General features: G+C 42.7%; 1 protein-coding gene across 4 annotated transcripts; it reads right to left on the bottom strand.

Annotated features, from left to right (window-relative positions):
• Positions 1-3: 3 nt before the first annotated feature.
• ankrd24 (ankyrin repeat domain 24) lies at positions 4-18,257 on the bottom strand. 4 transcript variants are annotated; one of them, XM_088077800.1, is made up of 22 exons: positions 18,154-18,257; positions 17,497-17,565; positions 14,678-14,808; positions 13,696-13,784; positions 13,529-13,593; positions 13,361-13,418; positions 13,130-13,200; positions 11,483-11,589; positions 10,835-11,007; positions 10,126-10,148; positions 9,411-9,527; positions 8,841-8,960; positions 8,525-8,654; positions 8,217-8,395; positions 6,989-7,149; positions 5,473-6,242; positions 5,057-5,373; positions 4,265-4,498; positions 2,135-2,311; positions 1,881-2,048; positions 1,661-1,726; positions 4-1,149 (listed from the first exon to the last, which is right to left on the bottom strand). In XM_088077800.1, exons 2-22 carry the CDS (start codon positions 17,530-17,532, stop codon positions 1,081-1,083), a joined length of 3,261 nt encoding a protein of 1,086 aa, XP_087933926.1. In that variant the 5' UTR covers positions 17,533-17,565; positions 18,154-18,257; the 3' UTR covers positions 4-1,080. The 4 variants fall into 4 exon arrangements, with proteins under 4 accessions (XP_087933926.1, XP_087933925.1, XP_087933924.1 ...); XM_088077799.1 differs by lacking the exons at positions 17,497-17,565; positions 18,154-18,257 and adding an exon at positions 15,530-16,144; XM_088077798.1 differs by lacking the exons at positions 17,497-17,565; positions 18,154-18,257 and having other exon boundaries at positions 14,678-15,288.
• Positions 18,258-18,294: the final 37 nt, after the last annotated feature.

Genomic DNA, 18,294 nt, shown 5'->3' with positions numbered 1-18,294 from the left:
ACAGACTTTATAGTTGTTTAGCATCGGTTTGTGTTGTTGCTTTGCAGTATTTTGTGTTTGCAATGCATCTTTCATGGTTTTATATCTCTTTGCAGTAAAGTTTTGTGTCGTTTTGAGGTAATTTTGTGTCTCCATCCATCTGCTTATCGGAGGCCGGTTCATGTAGGCAGCAGGCTGAGAAAAGTACCCCAGACGTCTCTCCCCAGCAACGCTTTCCAGCTCCTCCTGGAGAATCCCGAGTTGTTTCCAGGCCAGATGAGATGTATATAATCCCTCCAGTGTGTTCTGGGTCTGCCAGGGGGCCTTTGGATGTACCCAGAAGTTTGTGTCTCTTTAAGGTAATTCTGTGTCTCACATGGTCATTTTGTGTCTTTTTGCCTTTTCTTTGCATCTATTGGTCGTTATTTTGAATATCCTTCTGGTCAACACATGGTAATTTGAGTAACATTTTGCAGCCGAGGGCCAGGGGGGCCACAGATACACTTTGGTCCCCTGGATCAGTGACCCATTCAGTAATCCTTCCATGTCTGCCAGCTCGTGTAGCGGCTCCGCACTTAAGCCCAGCTGTCCGACTTTTCCATGCACACATGCTACAGCCAAAGGGACAGTGTAGAAGCTGTTGCATTAGAGACCCATTGTTTGTTTGATCTACATTATCTGTGAATGAAGCCAGTGAAGAACAGGATCAACAGCAGAGAATTTCTTTTTCTGTTTTATTATAACAACATCGTATAAAATCAATAACTTTATCACACAACCAATGCTCCTATGTTTATCCTTTAAATAACCACTCTCTATTCACATTCATTTCCTGTTGCCAAAAAACCCTGACTTATAGGCTGCTGTCATTTCACTTACCCAGCCATGAAGGCACTCTACAGTTCTATTTTTTTCACTGTTTGCTTATCAGTCAAGCTTGTGGCTATTGTTTAAGTTACACATGCAGCTATGTCTGAACACAGATCAGTTGTTTTTGGCTTTCTGCAATGCTGATCCCACGGGTGGCTGAGCTGAAGCTGCTTCATGCTGACCTGTAAAGGGATTGGAGATGAAGAGAAAGACTTGCATATGTTTTAAGGTTCAGTGTCCCTGCTGTGACATCCTCAGGATTTGGAGTAGCAGTCTCTGTACCTCATCATCCATTCGGCCCTTTTGGACAACACACCAGTGTCAGAAAATGAAATTTCTACATTGTATTGCACATTAATTCTCTGTTATATGAGCACAGACAGAGCCCCTCATAAAGGGCAGAAGACAGAAACACTAGCCCTTCAGCAGCAGCAATCAAGTTTTTCAACTACAACCAATATGACAAAAGGAAATAGCTAAAGTGTACACCTAAGTTGTGGTATAGATAAAACTGAAATGAAAGAATGAGCCCTTGTCCCTGCATCTCTTCTGAAATTTCATCCACTTTTGTCTGGTAAGCAGAGATGGTGGACAGATCATTTCCGCCCTCAATTGTCTGCACCACAAATAGGGACAAACTCAGTGACATTCACTGTCTGGACTCTGAGTGGCTATCAAACCAGTTGCACATAGACAGACACTGATCCATCCTGAGATAGGGCACACATATACACACATGGGAACCCTGAATGATATTACACTTTCACATCTCAAAATAAAGGTTTTAGATGCATGCATGCATCCAACTCACCTGTACAGCTGCCAGTAAATGCGAACGGTACACGGTCACCACCTGTTTGTGCTTTCTCTCCCAGTCCTGCAGAAGGTCAGAAAATGCTACTGTTGTGAAGATTTAAGCATATGCTTTGTCATTTTTATAGACAATGTTCAATATATGCAGAAAAGGGGATAACAAAGTCTCGGAAATCATGATATTTTTTCTTCATCCCTAGTGTCAATGTTCTCCTCACCTGGAGCTGTTGGGTGAGTATGGAGATCCTGTTTTGCAGCGCCATTTGCTGCCCGGGGTTAGCATGATGAGTAGATGAGGAGGAAGAGGAGGAGGTGATGCCCAGAGGAGGTGACAGAGCTCCCAGGGCCTCCTTTAGCCGAAACACCTCCTTGGACAGGTCAGTTATCTGCATGAAGACAAGGACGTCAGTTTGGCCTCCTCACAGGCGCTTTAACAACAGCAGTTGTTTAAAGTCGCTATTAAAACTCTCACCTTGCGGTCCTTCTCCTTGACCAGGCCCTGGGATTCCTGGATGCCCTTGTGGAGCTCCTGGATGTGGCTGGATTGGGCCTGTAACTCAGCCAGCTGCTGCTGCACCGTGGCCAGCTGGGACTCGGCGACCTGCCGCTCACTCTTGTTAAAGAGAGCCTCCCTCTGCACCTGGAACACCTAGACCAGTAAAACCACCAGTGGCATCCTGTCACTTCAGCAAGGCTGTCTATGTTTGGCCACGTCTCAAAGTCAGATACTTTCTGCTGATATACAAGTGGAGGCCAACCCAGGAGCTTCATATTTAAAGGTTCATACAGAATGAATTTCATTGTCATTTTTGGCAGCCGTGCATGGCTGTCAGAGCCTGTGTGAGTCTGAAAGAGGGCGGAAATAATTAAGAGAGATGATTCAGACCAGGTGTGAAGCCAAGTGGAGAAGAGATGTGCCGTGAGGAAGACAGACAGTGGAGTTTTGTTTTCTGTTATTGTCTGCGTGTTTTCATGTCTACAAATGAACTGTCAACAGAGTGCTGAAGCGAAGCAACAATGAATTACATAGAGCGTGCTGACTGAGTGACAGGCGATGGCTCAGGGCTGGGACAGCGAGGCAGCAGGTAGGCCCACATCCCTCACCTTTAGCCTGACAGCTGAACGCTCACTCTCTGGTAATACATATACAGGAAGCCAAACGCTAGAAGCCATAGATGAGCGTTTATACAGAGTAATATTATCAAGTGACTGCGGTTGTGTTGGCCGTAATAACAAACACACTTTTGCAGACACGCTCAAGAAAACAGACTTACATTTTATAGGGTTCCCACACATTTTCATGGACAAAATTTCAAAACTTTTCGATGACTTTTCAAGGGCCAATAATACATTTTTCTTGCACTACTAATTGTAATTTCAGCTAGCTGGCATACATGGAGGGAAAGATGGGATGTGGATAAAAAAATGAAGGCATGTACATGATGGTAAAAGATGTTGACACTAACTGGAGCTGTGTTATGTCGACAGCTTAGAAAACAAATTTGCTGTTATGTTTTATGGTTTTTCCATGAAAGGTTACTGTAACAATTTCATTACACCTAACAAAATCCCATTATATTTCCAAAACTTACACTGATTTTTACTAATTCCACGAATTTGATTGCAAAATTCCATGACTTTTCCAGGTTTTCCATGACCATGGGTACCCTGATTTTACATGTTGACTTGTGTTTCCTTGTAGAAAAGCTTCTCCACTACTTTGCTGTCTGGTTGTCTTTAACATTTCTGTTGTAATATCTCATACTATAATTTGTCTTGTTCCCTGATTTAACAGATGAACAGACCCTTTTCTATAACTCGCATTTTAATTTCCTGAGTAAAATCTAAAACATGTCTTATTCAGAATCATTATTCCCAAAACCACTTTTGTCTGAGGTTTTGCTCACGGGAATTTCCAGTTTCCCATGGTAACAGCTCTCTCTTTGATCTTCATACACCCACGCTGGAGTGCAAATAACACAATAAGCTAGCACACTTCAGTAAATCTATGCACATTTGTTTTTTGTTGCCATGTTTAACTGTGTTTTTCTCTCAGGGAAGTGTGACTTTGTAATGGTACTGCCTCCATTACCAGCACAAATTTACATATTAGTTGTGTTTGTATGCATGGACCACCACTAAATCCAAATATTGAATTTGGATTCCAAGCAGACCTTGTTTTGTAGTTAAATGCCTTCTAATTTTAGCAGGATTAAATTAATTAAGTACATAAAAGCCATCTTAATATTCTTCTCAGTGTGAAAATGTGGCTTTATTAACCACTATGTTTTGGAGTCTGAGAACCAATTACCCAGTTTATAAAGTGAGAGTTTTCATATGCGAATGGAAATGACTTTTGGAGTGTCATTAGTGGCCTATAGTGCACATACACCACAACTTCAGTACATCAGTAAACATATATACAGAGGGATCAATGAGGGAGGAACTGAATAGAGAAAGTAATACACATATGAATAATGTAGCGGCAGGAAAAAGGCCTTCATGGAACACGGCTCACTTTGTGACAAACAATAACGTCTAATATGACTTTAGATGTCAGTAGAGATGACTGGAGGAGGCAGTGACACGTATTCATACACACCTCGGTGCAGGTCTTCTCATGTTTGCGAGTGAGATCATTGAAACGGGCTGTGGCGGCGTTGATCTCAGCCTGCAGAGAGAGCCGTAGGGCCTCGTGGTCCTCCTTGGAGATCAGACCCTGCTCTGCAGCCTTCTGGGACTTCAGCTCTCTCAGCTCCATCTCCTTCTCACTCAGAGCCTCCTGAGCTGCTGCTGCTTTGCTCTCGCTGGCCTGCAGGGAGTGCTGGAGCTCCGCCTAACAGGCAGGAAGCATAAGGATAACCTGATTATTCATAAAGTACAGCAGAATTCTCCTGCATCCAAAGTAAAATAAATCATTCAAAAAATCATCACAACCCATTGGATTATCAGATATGCATTACAACAAAGCTGAAAACTGAAAAATGCTTTTAACTCTGTTTGAATTATGATTTCCTCTTGTAAAACAAACAGAATACAGTTAATGCAGTAAAAAAAAAAAAAGACAAAATATTGATCAACAATTAACATTGGACCCTCTTGACAATCAAAACCAAACAATCCACTGGAAACAGCTAAAACAGCTGCTACATGTAAGTTCTAATGGGAGCCTCTTTGAACAATGCACATTTTATTTTGTGAAAACTAAATCTAAGCTAAAGAGCAGCCATTTCTGCCTATAGATTATCATATTAATGAAGGGGTCAAGAGCATGTAGTTTAATCTGAAATGGAATATTTCCTCAACTAATAACATCCCTACTCTTAGTCTGAATCGTGCCTGGCACCCATTTTTCTAAAACATCATCACCATACGACTTGCTATTCCTGCTGACCTTGATTTTCTCATGCTCCTCTTTGGGTATGGCATCCTGCATGGCCTGTAGTTTGGCCTCTAGTCTGGCAGCCTCCTCCTCAGCCTGAACACGAAGAGTCTTTTCCTCCTGGAGCTCCTGCAGCGTCTGAGCTAGCTGTTCTGATACTGCAGACAGCGCCTCCTTGTGTTTTGAGAGTGGCACTGCGTCTTTCAGCTGCAGGGCGTCCTGTGCCCGGCCCTCCCGCTCTGCACACAGACAGTCCAGAGCCTGGGCTGCCTCCTGCCTTGCCACCTCCAGCTCTTCTCTCACTGCTGCCATGGTGCGTCTGGAGTGCTCTGATTGGACAGAGGCATGATCATTCGCAAAACAAACAAAAATCAACAACTTTTATTTTATTTTACTTGCTTAAAGTAGGAAAAAGCAGCAATGCACACCTGATATGCCTGAGCTCTCTGAATGCTCCTCCTCTTCTTCCTCCTCTTCCTCATCTCCACGTGGGGGAGGCCTGAGGCTCTCCAGTTCAAGGAGAGCATCGTTTAGTCTTCTAGCTACGTCTGCTCTCTCCCTGGCCAGCTGCTCACACTGGAGCCCCAGAGTCACCTGCACCTCCTCCAGCTCAGAGCAGGGCACACACTTTCTCAGCTCCCCCTCCAGCTCACACAAACGCTCCTGGAGACGACGGACCTGACCTCCATCTCCTGCTGCTCCTCCATCTTTCCCTGATGTCCTGCTTTCTGCCAGGGCTGCCTCCAACTCAGCAACTTTGTCACGGAGGCACTTCACTGTTTCTGTCTCTTTTCCTTCGCCGTCTTTCCCCCCTTCTTCTGTGACAGAATCTCTCTGCGCCAGAGCAACTCGGAGTTCCTCGACTTTCTCTGTCAGCTGTTTGATTGTGTCACTGTCCTGGCTGCTCCGACCGCCTGCCTCTCCCTGTCTCTTAACTAGCTCCTCCTCTAACTCTGTCACCCTCGCTCTCAGCTGCTGTGCCTCCTGGCTCGGACCCCCCTCTGCAGCCCCAGCACCTGCCGCTGCAGTATCCCCTTCACCACACTCCACAGAGAGCACCCCAAGGCGCATCTGCTCCTTCAGCTCCTCCAGCTCAGACTGGGAGGAGGCCAACTGCTCCTTTAGCCCTTGCAGCTTCTCCTTCAGAGCCTCCACACTCTCTGTATCCGCACCTCCTTCCTGAGACTTGTCATCACCACTGCAGAACAAGATTAGGACAGGACAAAGATGAGCGATGTTTAATGCAATAACTGTCTAACATCATACCATAACTCCTATACTAGAGGTTATTTCCAGTGCCGATCAATGTGTGGATAGTATTCTGGTTTAATTGATTATGATTCAGTCTGGGGGATATAAGCAAATAGTGAAAAATGTCCATCACATCTTCTCAAAGCAGACAGTTATGTTGTCAATTACTTAGTTGTCCAACGAATAGTCAAAAAACTCAGATATTCAATTAGCGAACATATATAGAGAGAAAGTATGAAATGCTCCCATTTAAAAAAAAGAAAGAAAAAGCAAAACAAAGAAATGTTTGGACTTTTTTTGCTTGATAAATGATCTGCTATGGATTGGTTGATTACCCAGCGAATCAATTTTGCATTACATTGTACAGATCATAACATGTTTATATTGTGTTATTGAAGAGTGTAACTGTGATGATACAAATACAGATATATTCCTCAGTATAACAGATAATGTAATAGAGGTCAAGACACTATCATGATGTCCTGAGTGAACATTTTGCCTGTTCAGCCTCCTGCATGTTGCAGCAAAAATGTAAATGCTAAGCACTTTCAAAATGACTCTGATAGATGTCCCGAGCAGATACTGCTGAGACTTTGGAACTGGGATGTGCACATCTCAGCATTAAGGCCTGATCTAATACAGTGGAGTTCAAGTGACTGTGATCTTTAGTTTGTATCAATTAAACAATTTTACCGCTCCTCTGCCACACTGGAGGCCTCGTCTGAAGCCTGCGCCTGAGAGAGGCGCTCCTGAAGGGCTTCAAACTCCTTCCTCAGAGTCTCATACTGAACGATGGGGACAAAGTCCGAGCTGGTCTGCATGTCTGTGTCGTCCTTCTCAAACATCTCCAGCATCTGTGCACAACACAGAGGAAATTATATCATGAAATATCATGAAATTCCCTCAAGGCCTTCTTCAGATATCACATACATGCGAATGAGATAGATACAAGGTTACAGTACACTTGACCTTTGACCAGCTTATTCTAATCAGTTCATCCTTGATTAAAAGTGGGCGTTTGTGCGAAATTTTGAACAATGGAACTTAAGTATGGTTTCATTAGATCCTTCCCTCAGGCACCCCCTCCCTCCACCCACATCATTTTTAACTCCACACCTCAGTTTGATAAATAGATTCTGTTATAAATATATATTTTATTTATAATTGAAGCCCATGCAGACTTAGCCCTGGTGACATCACACCATGTTATTTTCTCACACTTGAAAAAGCTCCTCCAGAGCCACAGAAGACACTGTACAACTGTTTTTTTGTGCTAAAGAAGTAATGCCAATGACTAGTAAATTGACATTTAGATGAAAAGCTGGTGGAGCTGCCCTTTGACTAATTTAAATTAGTATTAGTTATTGACTCTTGGCATGTCCTCCTCTATTTAAATGGCAGCAGGGGGTTTTGCTTCTAGCTTACTTCTGACTCAGTTCACCTCAGACCTTATTCCCCACTTTCCTGTCTGCCTCTTTTTCACACAGCAGGGCAGAGTGGAGAATAACCAAACCAGAAGACATTACTTCAAGCTATTGTATTTCAACCAGTCTGACCCAGTTAGTAAAGAATGTCTAGAAAATGGCCCCATGTCTGCATCTGATGCTGTTGTTCTTCTATTTATACCTGTAGAAACTCAACTGTCTCACTGCATTAGTGCACCAGAGTGTGGTGTCATAAAGTGTAAGTGGTTATGACTAATGTTTGAGTCAGGGACATTCAGCTACTCAACCAGCATCTTAGTCTCCTGTGGGGGGGGACCACTTAATAATCACTTCACTATCAATTTATCCTCCTTAAAGAAGCCTGGGAGTGAGTGAGTGAGTGTGTGTGTGTGTGTGTGTGTGTGATTTCTGTGCATGATTGGGTGTGCATTCATACACTGAGCGTGTTTGTGTATTTGTACTCTCCCTGACCTTACCTGCACTTTGAGAGCTAGCTCAGAGTTTTGTGAGGCAAGTTCCTCTATTTGTTTGCGCAGCTCAGTAACAGTTCCTGGGTCTGCAGGGGAAGGAGAGGCGTTGGCTGAGTCTGCGTCTCCTTGAGAAGGGGCCTCATCCTGAGCAGGGGAGGCTCTGGAGCGTTTTGAGAGCAGCTTCTCTAGAGGGAAAGTTAGAGAGAAAATACAACAAAAAATCAAATTATGTACTTACTGGTGGAATAAACACACACAGGAATGCCTATGTAGAATGGGGGGACATATGTATGGAAGTACATGCACACATATACCTGGGAAGTCCAACATTTCATCCATGTCCTCAGAGTCACTGGCCCCGATACCATGGCCCCCCTTCAGCTCCTCAAGCAGCCGGTCTCTTTCTGCCTCTGCCTCCTCCAGACGCTGCTTTAGTTGGGACAACTACATTGCGCACACACACACACACACGTAAAAATAATGGTTATAACAAGCAACCCTTAGTCTTCAGAAATACATTACTGTCGCTGATATAGCTGCATACACAGAGCTCTAATGAAGTATAGATTTACGAAAATAATGGCAATTTGGAAAGACATGAATGAGTTTGCACAACTTGCAGTGCAGTACCTCCTCCAAGGCAGAGAGGGCGCTCTGATGCTGCTGCTCTAAAGCTTTGATCTTCTGGAGCAGACGGCCTCTCTCCAGACGCAGCCGTCGTATCTCCTCAAACACCTCCTCATCTTCTGCCTTACATGGACAACCACAAGAAATACAAAACCCTAATAAAGTCAGTATTTCATGTAATATGAAGCAGTGGTTCCCAACTGGTGAGTCAAGGTCCAAAAGTAGGTTGCGGGTCCATTCTGAGTGGACTGCAGGAGACTCGTGAACATGTCAAGTTAGTAAAAACACACATCATTTCTATGTACAGTGGATTTCTGGCAGTTTTATTTGAAGTGTTTCTGTTTAGTCTTGCAATACATTTTATTTTGTTGTGTTCTCAACCAGTGTGTTCACATTTTATGAAACAAAATTGAATATGTGGTAATTTATAATGTGTGGACCTGGAACTAGTGACTAAGGAGAAATCTGGACCTGGACCTGGACCTGGACCTGTGACTGGACCAGTTGGGGACTAAAAACTGAACAAACAGCAACTGATACAATGAATCAACGATCCAGATTTACAGTTGTAACCTGGGCTGAGTGTTGTGTTTCTGGAGGCTGGGGAGAGGGAGAAGACGACTGAGGCTCAGGGGACTGGGGAGGTGGAGCAGAAGTCCGGGGCTGTGGAGAGGGTGGCAAACCCTGCATCTTTGTGGTGGAAAAAAACAGAATAAAATGAGTCTTTTTTAGTAACTGAAGACATGACACTCTTTAGTTCTCTCAAAAAAGCAACGTTGTAGTACTGGGATATTACCAAAGCAATTATTATAAAATCAGCATTATTATGGAGTCTCTTGTATCTTGTTTGATCTCATGTAGTAGTGGTAGACATTGCATCAAAAGTTGCAAACTGATGATATAGGTAAATGGTGATTTTTCCATCCACTTAGAGGTTTCTCACAGTACCTGCAAAGGAGAGCGTGGCGGTGGAGGAGCTTTCCGTTTACGGGGGGTAGTGCCCCCTTGCACTGATGAGGCACCTGAGGGTACTTGGGGGGGCTGCGTGGGTGTGGGAAGGGGGTCACAGACAGGCAGAGGTCAAGCTCAGCAAAAAATGGGAAAATATAGGAAACTGAGATAAGACAAAGGGGTCAGCAACAAAGAGGGATTAAAGCCAACGAAAAGAAAGCAGCACACAAAAAACAATGACCTCATATTGGAAAACATGCACAATATGATCGGCCAAAGTGGGCCATGATCTCATTTGATGGAGGGAGTGATCCAACACACAGCTATGCAACATTACCTCCTCGCCCGCGCCCTCAGGAGCTACGTATGCAGAGGGAAAGAGACACAAAGCGAGATGCTTTAACCTCCATAGCAATGAGGTTCTGCAGATAGTTAGAGGTACATATGTGCACATACAAGTATATACACTCCCATTTCCTGTCACTTTTCTAACATATAGTTTAAAGCAGTTCCATTCATGTATCTTGCTGTAAATCTACCAAAATCTCCAATTATAGAATAAAATCTGATGTAGCCAGGCATCATGTGCACACCAAACTCTCTCCTTCATCTCCTTTTCAAACCGGCCGCACATCTGCTTTCCATATATCAGCTATGTCTTTGTTGGGAGATAAAAGTGGAACGAGCCTTTCGTCTTTTTTTTTATTTTTTTAAACCCCACTCCAAAATCACACCCAGCTGTCCTCCTGATCCACTTCCTCCGATTACAGTTGTTTCCTGGGGAGCAGAGACGCAGCCAGGATCCAGAGCAGCACAGACACAAACAGAAGCCATTCATCTAGTCTGATGATCTGTCACATACATGTTGCTGCCATGCGATTCATAAGAAACTTTATATATAAAAACTACTGTCAGCTGTTTCATATATTCCACTTGATTTATAATAACATGATGATAGTTAGAATAAATTGTCAAAAGAGCCACTTGAGATATTCAGTCACTTCTATCTCTCCATTTGAAAAAAGACTTCGGGCCTCATACTGTACCTGGAGGTACTCCATCCTGCAATATCTGGATGATGTGTTGGTTGCCTGTGGTTACACTGTAGTCGCTGGCTTTATGTCCAAGGGCGTCAACCAGCTGCGTGTTGGCTCCACCTCTCAGTAGAGCTTCTACGGTCTCAACGCTGTCACTCTCACACGCCAGCATCAGTGCAGATCTGCAATTCCAAACAATGCAGTAAAATCCTATGCATTAATTTCATTTAGATTTATTCCCCAGGATGAATTTCTGGATGAGGAATTTAAATTTTCTATTTGATGTAGTGATGCAGCCTGAAAAAATGTCTCTAATGATCCTCTCCATGGAGATACCCAAAGTCAAACTGAAAGCTGTTGGTCCCTGCTGAAGGTCTTGACCTGCATCCGTCCAAATCTACCCCATGCTGGGGACTTTCTATGGGAATCCTTCCCGTGTCCTGACCCAGACAACCCCACTGCTGTGAGAATAATCCTGTGGAGGTTTTTTGGTTCTAGCTTATAAAAGAAGGCCATTTCATGCCCCAGTCTGCCTCAGCAGGCCTCCTACTGTCAGTAATTCCATCTGTCAAATTTTCATCAGCAGCTACAAGAAAGCGATTCAAATCCTCTTGCCTCATCAAGCCCTGACTGCCCTGAGTGTCGTGAAACCAGTACCTTCCCTGGTTGTCTTGTATGTTTGCATTGGCACCTCGACCCAGCAGAAAGACACACAGCTCCACTCTGCTCATCTGAGCTGCTAAGATCAGTGGGGTGGCCCCATCCTGACAGAGAGATACACACAATTATTCAAACACCATGAAGAGACAACAGCTATAATTAATACTTTTTTTAAACCGACACCCAAAATAAAAAATACAAATGGTTCCTCTTACTTGTTTATCAATCTAGATAGTTTGGTGTGAGTTGATGACTGTTGGGGACATTGGTCATAAAGATGGTTGCTGTCATGATCTTAGGTTTTGAGTTATATTGTGGACTTTTTTGGGGGGGGTTCTGTTTGTGTTTTCCTTGTTTCTCATGTTCTGTTTCCTGTTTTATTTTGTATTATAACCCCTCATGTGTCATGTCTAGTTTTACTTCCTGTCTTTGTATGTTTCCCTGTTTAGTTTCAGCTGTCTTTTATCAGTCTTGTTAGTCCTCCCTGCACACCTGTTCTAATTAAGCCTTGTTTGTTCACCCTTGTGTTTTATGCCACACCTTTGTTTGTTGGCCAGTCCCTGTGTTTCCGTCCTTTTCACTGTGTCCACCTCCCTCAGCTGTGTGTCGTTGTCCTGATTAGTTCCCTGTGTTGTGTTTCCCCTTGTTGCTTGTCAGTCCGTTATCCTCCTTGTGATCCTGCTGTGTTATCCTCCGTGTTGTTTGCTCCTGTCTTCACCCGAGTTTTCCCCGTGGTCCTGGTAGGTTCAGTTTAATTTTTCATGCGTGTTTCATTTGTGCTTAGTGTTTTTGGATACCTGCTTGTTTTGGACATTTTTTATCAGCATTAAAGCTTGCTTTTTGTGTGTATACCTGGCTGCTTAGTTTTGTTCTGCATTTGGGTCCTCATCCTCAAACCCACTTGTGGTACTCAAAGCTGCTAAAATATACATTTGAAAAGCTAAACAGCAATGTCTCTTTTCAGAAATCATAACCTGGTTACTCAAGATGATCCACAGACTTTGTTGTGAGCAGTTTCATTTAGGCACTATTTTCCCTCTAGCAGACTAAACCCACAAACCGTATCAGCACACAGATGGAAGTGTGCATCTTCTGCTAGCTCACCTAGAACCACTAATGTTACAGCTCAGTCAAGGATGACACCATGGATGTTAACATCCCATTCTGTCACGAGCACGAGCCTCTTGTCCATGAGAAGATGTATGTTTCCTTCTGTGCTGTGGTACAGTTTGCAAGTGTGGTTCAGTAGAAAGAAAATTGTTCCAACACCAAAACTACTCACAACAAAGTCAGTGGATTATCTGAAGTAACCAGGTCATGATTTCTGGAAAGAGACTGCTGTTTGGTTTCTCTATCTATGTGTTTTTGGCGCTTTGAGCAACATAAGCTGAATGCCATCCAGTTTCATTATATTGGAGAGAAAGCAGATATCTCTACAGCTGATATCCCCAACACTTAACAACTCACACCAACACAATACAAATTCACTAAGATGATTAAGAGGAAAAATATGTTTTTTTGATTCTGGGGGCCAACTGTCCCTTTAAAGTATGAGGGCAAGACTAAATGAAAAGTAAATCATTAATTATAATTTAATCATTAATAAAACATAGGAATTCAAAACAAAAAAACTCATCAACCTACCCCATCCTGAACATCCAGACTGGCTTTAAAGTCCCACAGCGTCTCAGAGCAGGCCAAACAACCACTGACCGCTGCAGGAAATAATCAGAATTATGGTCTGTTTTTACATCTGCTTACTTGTACTACTTAAAAGATAGCTGACTGGATCTATGACAGGTATTTGTTGTACACAGAGTCACAGCTATGTTACCAAACTAGTGTCATATTATAGTTCTGCAACTGTTACAGTACCTGCATGATGAAGCGGTGTCCTACCAATGCTGTCAGTGCAATCTACTGCTAATCTTTCCTGTTAGGTATGCAACAGCAAAAGATAAACAATTTATAATGAAGGCAGTACTTAAAAAAATCTCCCATATTTGTTCATCAACCTGGCTATGCTGTCATTCTGTGTTTTACCTGCAAAAGTCTCTTTAAACATTCTGATTGGCCGTTTTTGGCTGCAAGGTGAAGGGCGCTGAAGCCTGCACAACAGACATTTATCAAGAATCCATGACACATGATTCAACAGTCTTGGCTTATTAGATAAGAAAAACAAATTTTTATTTGATGATAAAATATACTACCAGCGCCATCAATGACATTGATATCTGCTCCGTGAGAGATGATGACCTCCAGACAGTCGAGCCGACCTCGGGATGCACAGAGGTGGAACCTATCAGGGTAGAAGGACAATACGTGTCAGTAGTGTTAGAACAATTTCTAGCAAGCCTTTATAATTTCCCATTATTTGGAGGATCACTTGGATGCATCACCTGACCTGGCATCTCAGGATCTCAGGATCCTCTCATTGAAGGAAGGTGTGTCAAATTAGTCAATAGGGGAGACGCTGAGAGGGACACAGCCGTGTTTTGTTTTCTGGTCAGATCTCAGTTTTATTGCTTGATAAATCTTTTTTTTGTTTTTTTTTCCCATCGATTTGAACTTTGTTTTAAAAAAGACCTGTTTTATTTTGGGGTATTATGATTTCATCTGAACAAGACAATTTTTTAAAAAGCAGTTCAGCATCACACAGCAACTAAGATCCTGCACTCAGTTGACAGCTGAAAAACCCTGGATCATCAAACAAAAACAGTGAGTAACCAAACATAACATGTTGGTTATAGTCCATGGCGCCTTTTGGGCGGCTATTTGAAGCTTATTTAGATACCGCAATAAGTAGCGTTAAGAGAACAGGAATAAAAGTTGGTTTCAATTTAAAAGGTTTAGTTCCTGAGAACTGTTCAGATCCAGCTGCTCATAACTTTAGTTCAAGAGAAAGTAAAAAGTTTGCCAGTTACCAAAAAAAAGGATCAAGGATAAAAAGATAAAGAACAAGATTAATAAGCAGAATTCACAGTAGTATTAAGTGAAATTAATACTCTCATTTCAGAGCCCATACTGAACACCCGGAGGCAGGTATTTCCAGGGGAAATTACTTACAAGAAAATCATGTGTTTCACGTTACCAGGAGCAGCAACAGCACACTAATGAGTAGACTTGAAAGGAATATAAATGCAATTCTTCGGATAAATGAAGTGAAATATAAACATAAGGTGCCCAACTTACGCTGACTTGCCCTCGGCATCCAGCTTGGTGGGACAGAGGCCTTTTTTGACGATGAGAGCGGAGACTTTGTCGGGCTCATTCTGCTCCACAGCCTGCAGGAGTCTCTCATCACTCTTACTCCAGTCCTGACTCTGAGGGGGGCGAGACAGAGAACAGGTCGCCACCCTGAACTGCCCCAATGGAAACTGATACCTCACTGCATATCTCATAGCAAACAAAGCAAGAGATGACTAAGATATATAATGCAATTAGAATGATATCCATGTTTTAAAAGTCTGTTTATTGCCTGAGATCATCAACAGAATGAGACGGCAGTTTTACAAGTTACAATTAGGGGTTGTCCGATATTGGTTTTTGAGGGCTAATACCAACTATTAGCAGTCAATGAGACTAAAAAGTGATATTTGGAACCAATATGCATTTACAATAAAAAATAAAAACTTACTGTCAATGTTTACAATTTTAAATATAACAAACTCCAACTCAAAACTTTGTTTAAAACTGACACTTTCAACATCATGTACAGCAAGTACCAAGCAACTTTTTCATAAAGTCAAGTGAAAAATTAATCAAAAAATGAATAAATAAAAATAGCTCCCTGAGATTTTACAAGGCAAAAGGCCACCATGCAGACACTTACTTTGCACTTTTAAATTAATTAACATGGCAATCATTAAAATAAAACGCAGATACAGATGATCTGCAAAATATCAGCCCCGATTAATCGGCCAGGCCGATAATCTGTTGATCCCTAGTTACAATAATCTATTTTCAAGATATAATTAATATAAAAAATAAGGGTATTTGCTTTACTATTCCTGTGATTAGTGGATAGAGAGAAAGGATACCTACTGGCAGTGGCAGCAGGCTGAAACAAGGACAGAGCCGCTTCATCAAGCTAAAAACAGGCTGCTGTGGATCCATACTGCTAGCAGGGCATCACACACACATACAACTAAATACAGCTGCACAGTACCAATCCACTGCTGTGTGCCTGCCTGACAATACACAGTCACGCCTGGCTACATAGCAAATACACTAGACACCGTGAAGAACTCTCCAACCCATAACTTTCTACCAGATAGCCTTTAGAGGTCACAGCAACATCACAGCAGAGATTTACATACCAGAGAATTTATGCTATCCTCACAACTCCCATGAAATTGAATAGCTCCTCACACACACATGCAGTATCACTGCTGTCCTCACAATAACGTCTCCCCGTGCGGTGCACCCTGTCCGCATCCAAAACGCTATCCCATCACCCTGTCTCGGCTGCTAGCAGGGGCATAGCCGGTCTGTCACACTGCACCTCCTTTCCTTTCCTCACTGTCCTCCTTTCTCTAACCTAATAATTTCCCTGCAGCCTTCGTCTCTGTAGCAGGCGTCCTCCTTCTCTCCATTAGTTTTTTCATTGTCAGGTCCTGCATGGTACCCCCTTGGCAGCGTCATGCTGTAGATCTGTCTCTCTGCAGTTACAGAGCAGGGCCTGGGTGATGTGAGGACTCAGCAGAAAGAGGAGAAACAAGCTGGCTCACTTCGGCTGGTTTGCATTGGTCGTTTGCAGGGATGAGGGGACATAAAGAGGCACGGAAACAAACTGATATCTAGTCTCACGGGCTATGAGGAGGTTAATGTGTGAGCCAGGGAGATTTATACACATGCATGATTTTTATCAATCCATCTGTCTGGCTGAGGCCCTTCTGTGTGGCGTTTGCATGTTCTCCCCATGTTAGCATGGGTTTTCTGTGGGATCTCTGGCTTCCTCCCACAGTCCAAAGACATGTATTAGATCATTTGATAACTCCGAAATTCGGCTGTAGGTGTGAATGTGAGCATGCACAGTAGTTTGTTTCTATGTGTCAGCCCCGTGATAGTCTGGTGACCAGTCCAAGATGTGCCCCGCCTCATGTCCAGTGTCAGGTGGGACAGGCTCCAGCCCCCCCGTGACCCTTAACAGCATAAGTGGTTACAGAAAATGAATTATTATCAATGTTACCTGTCCATTGAACAGTTAACTACACTAAATCTACACTAAATCTATTACATATCTGCCCTTAAGATTCAATATTCAGGATTCAAAAAACTTTATTATCTATCACATGGTGACAGAAAATGGCCTTCAGTTGGGGGCTCAAACAACATGGAAAAAAGTGCATTCACACCCATGATACTCACATAAAATCACACAACAGTTCCATAGAAAATTCAACTGAAATAACAGCCTATAATGGTGCTAAAAAGCATCATCAACACCATAATGCTCAGTCCACACTGTAGTTCAAGTGGTTGCTAGTTTATCGGGTTCTACACAAGCTGCAAGAGTGCAAGGTCACTGACCCCAATGTGTCTACACAGAGCCAGAGACAAAGCAGAGTCATAAAAATACAGCACAGTAGGGAACAAGGTTAAATCCCACATGACAAAGCCCTTCAGAATAGCATAGGGATGACAGCAGGAAAGTGGGTATTCTTTGAGTGTGTGTGTGTGTGTGTGTGTGTGTGTGTGTGTGTGTGTGTGTGTGTGTGTGTGCATGTGTGAATAATTGAAGGCTACCTGAGATCCCTGGTTATAGCAGCAGTCTGGAGACAGCCCTGCTCTCCTGCTGCTGCTCACTGACACTGAATCTCAATGCCCCCCCAAATACACACACACGTACAAGGATCAACCTGGTACCTGGTAACCTGGTAGCACTGTAATATTGGGTTGAAACACAGCTTGAATGGCTTATATCTCTAAATAGCTTGTAGGAATAGCAAACAGGTGTACTACTTTTAAATGCACACAGCTCCACATGCCCCACAGCAGATGGCTCTTACCTCAGTCTTTTTAAACTTTGCCTTTAGACTCTTCATAATGGTTTTGTGGCCTTTGTGTCAACTCAATATCTACAAAGAACAAGATAAAGAAACAAATGACAGCTTATTTGATGTGCCTTAACCCTTTGTAACCTGAGCAAACAACAATAATGATAATAATAATATTTAAGAAAAATACTTTTTTAAAGGTTTAAAAAAAAAAAAACAAATGCGGAAATGACCTGGAAAAAATGCTTAAAAAATTCTAATAATTTTGTAAAATCGTTTTAAATATGTAAATGTGACAATTAGAAATATATATATTTTTTCTTTTTTTCCCCCCAGACATTTTCCCCTTGCTTCCACAAAGTAATTTTCTAAATCCATTAACTTGTGAAACTGTTTGCCCTATCATTACTACTACTACTATTACCCTTTTGACGTGTATTTGAAAGAATTTGCGCTAATAAGCACATAGGTCAAAGGTTTAAATACTTAACAATGGCATCTGAAAGCAGTTTAAGGAAAGTGATGCCACTCAAGGGTTAAATTGTTTACCTCAACATGTCAACATGTGGATGCACCCACATTTTAGGCATACATAAGGTGTGTGACAACTCCTAATACTGAAAATACATTCAACACACATGTATGAACTGACCTGCAGAAACAGCCTACCTGTGGAGGACAGTCCGGCTCCAGGTGAGTGTCTCCCCTGTCCCATCAGCGGCTCACAGCAAAATACTGAAGTCACTGCTGCCTGGCGGACAACAGGAATGCACCCGCCCTCATCGTAAATCAACCAATCAGCAATGCGCA

Source organism: Plectropomus leopardus, chromosome 5, assembly GCF_026936395.1.
Source record: "Plectropomus leopardus strain MGB_pleo_1.0 chromosome 5, ASM2693639v1, whole genome shotgun sequence".
In the NCBI taxonomy this organism is placed as follows: domain Eukaryota; kingdom Metazoa; phylum Chordata; class Actinopteri; order Perciformes; family Serranidae; genus Plectropomus; species Plectropomus leopardus.
Note: the sequence above shows the minus strand (reverse complement) of the source record. Positions and strands in the feature narration are given on the sequence as shown.

Excerpts from the sequence above, each read along its gene's own strand:
- ankrd24 (XM_088077798.1), bottom strand. The coding sequence starts at position 14,886 with ATGAGATATGCAGTGAGGTATCAGTTTCCATTGGGGCAGTTCAGGGTG. Across the intron at positions 13,594-13,695 it reads CAATGTCATTGATGGCGCTG|GCTTCAGCGCCCTTCACCTT; the intron begins GTAGTATATTTT and ends TCTGTTGTGCAG. Across the intron at positions 8,961-9,410 it reads AAACACAACACTCAGCCCAG|GCAGAAGATGAGGAGGTGTT; the intron begins GTTACAACTGTA and ends TGTCCATGTAAG.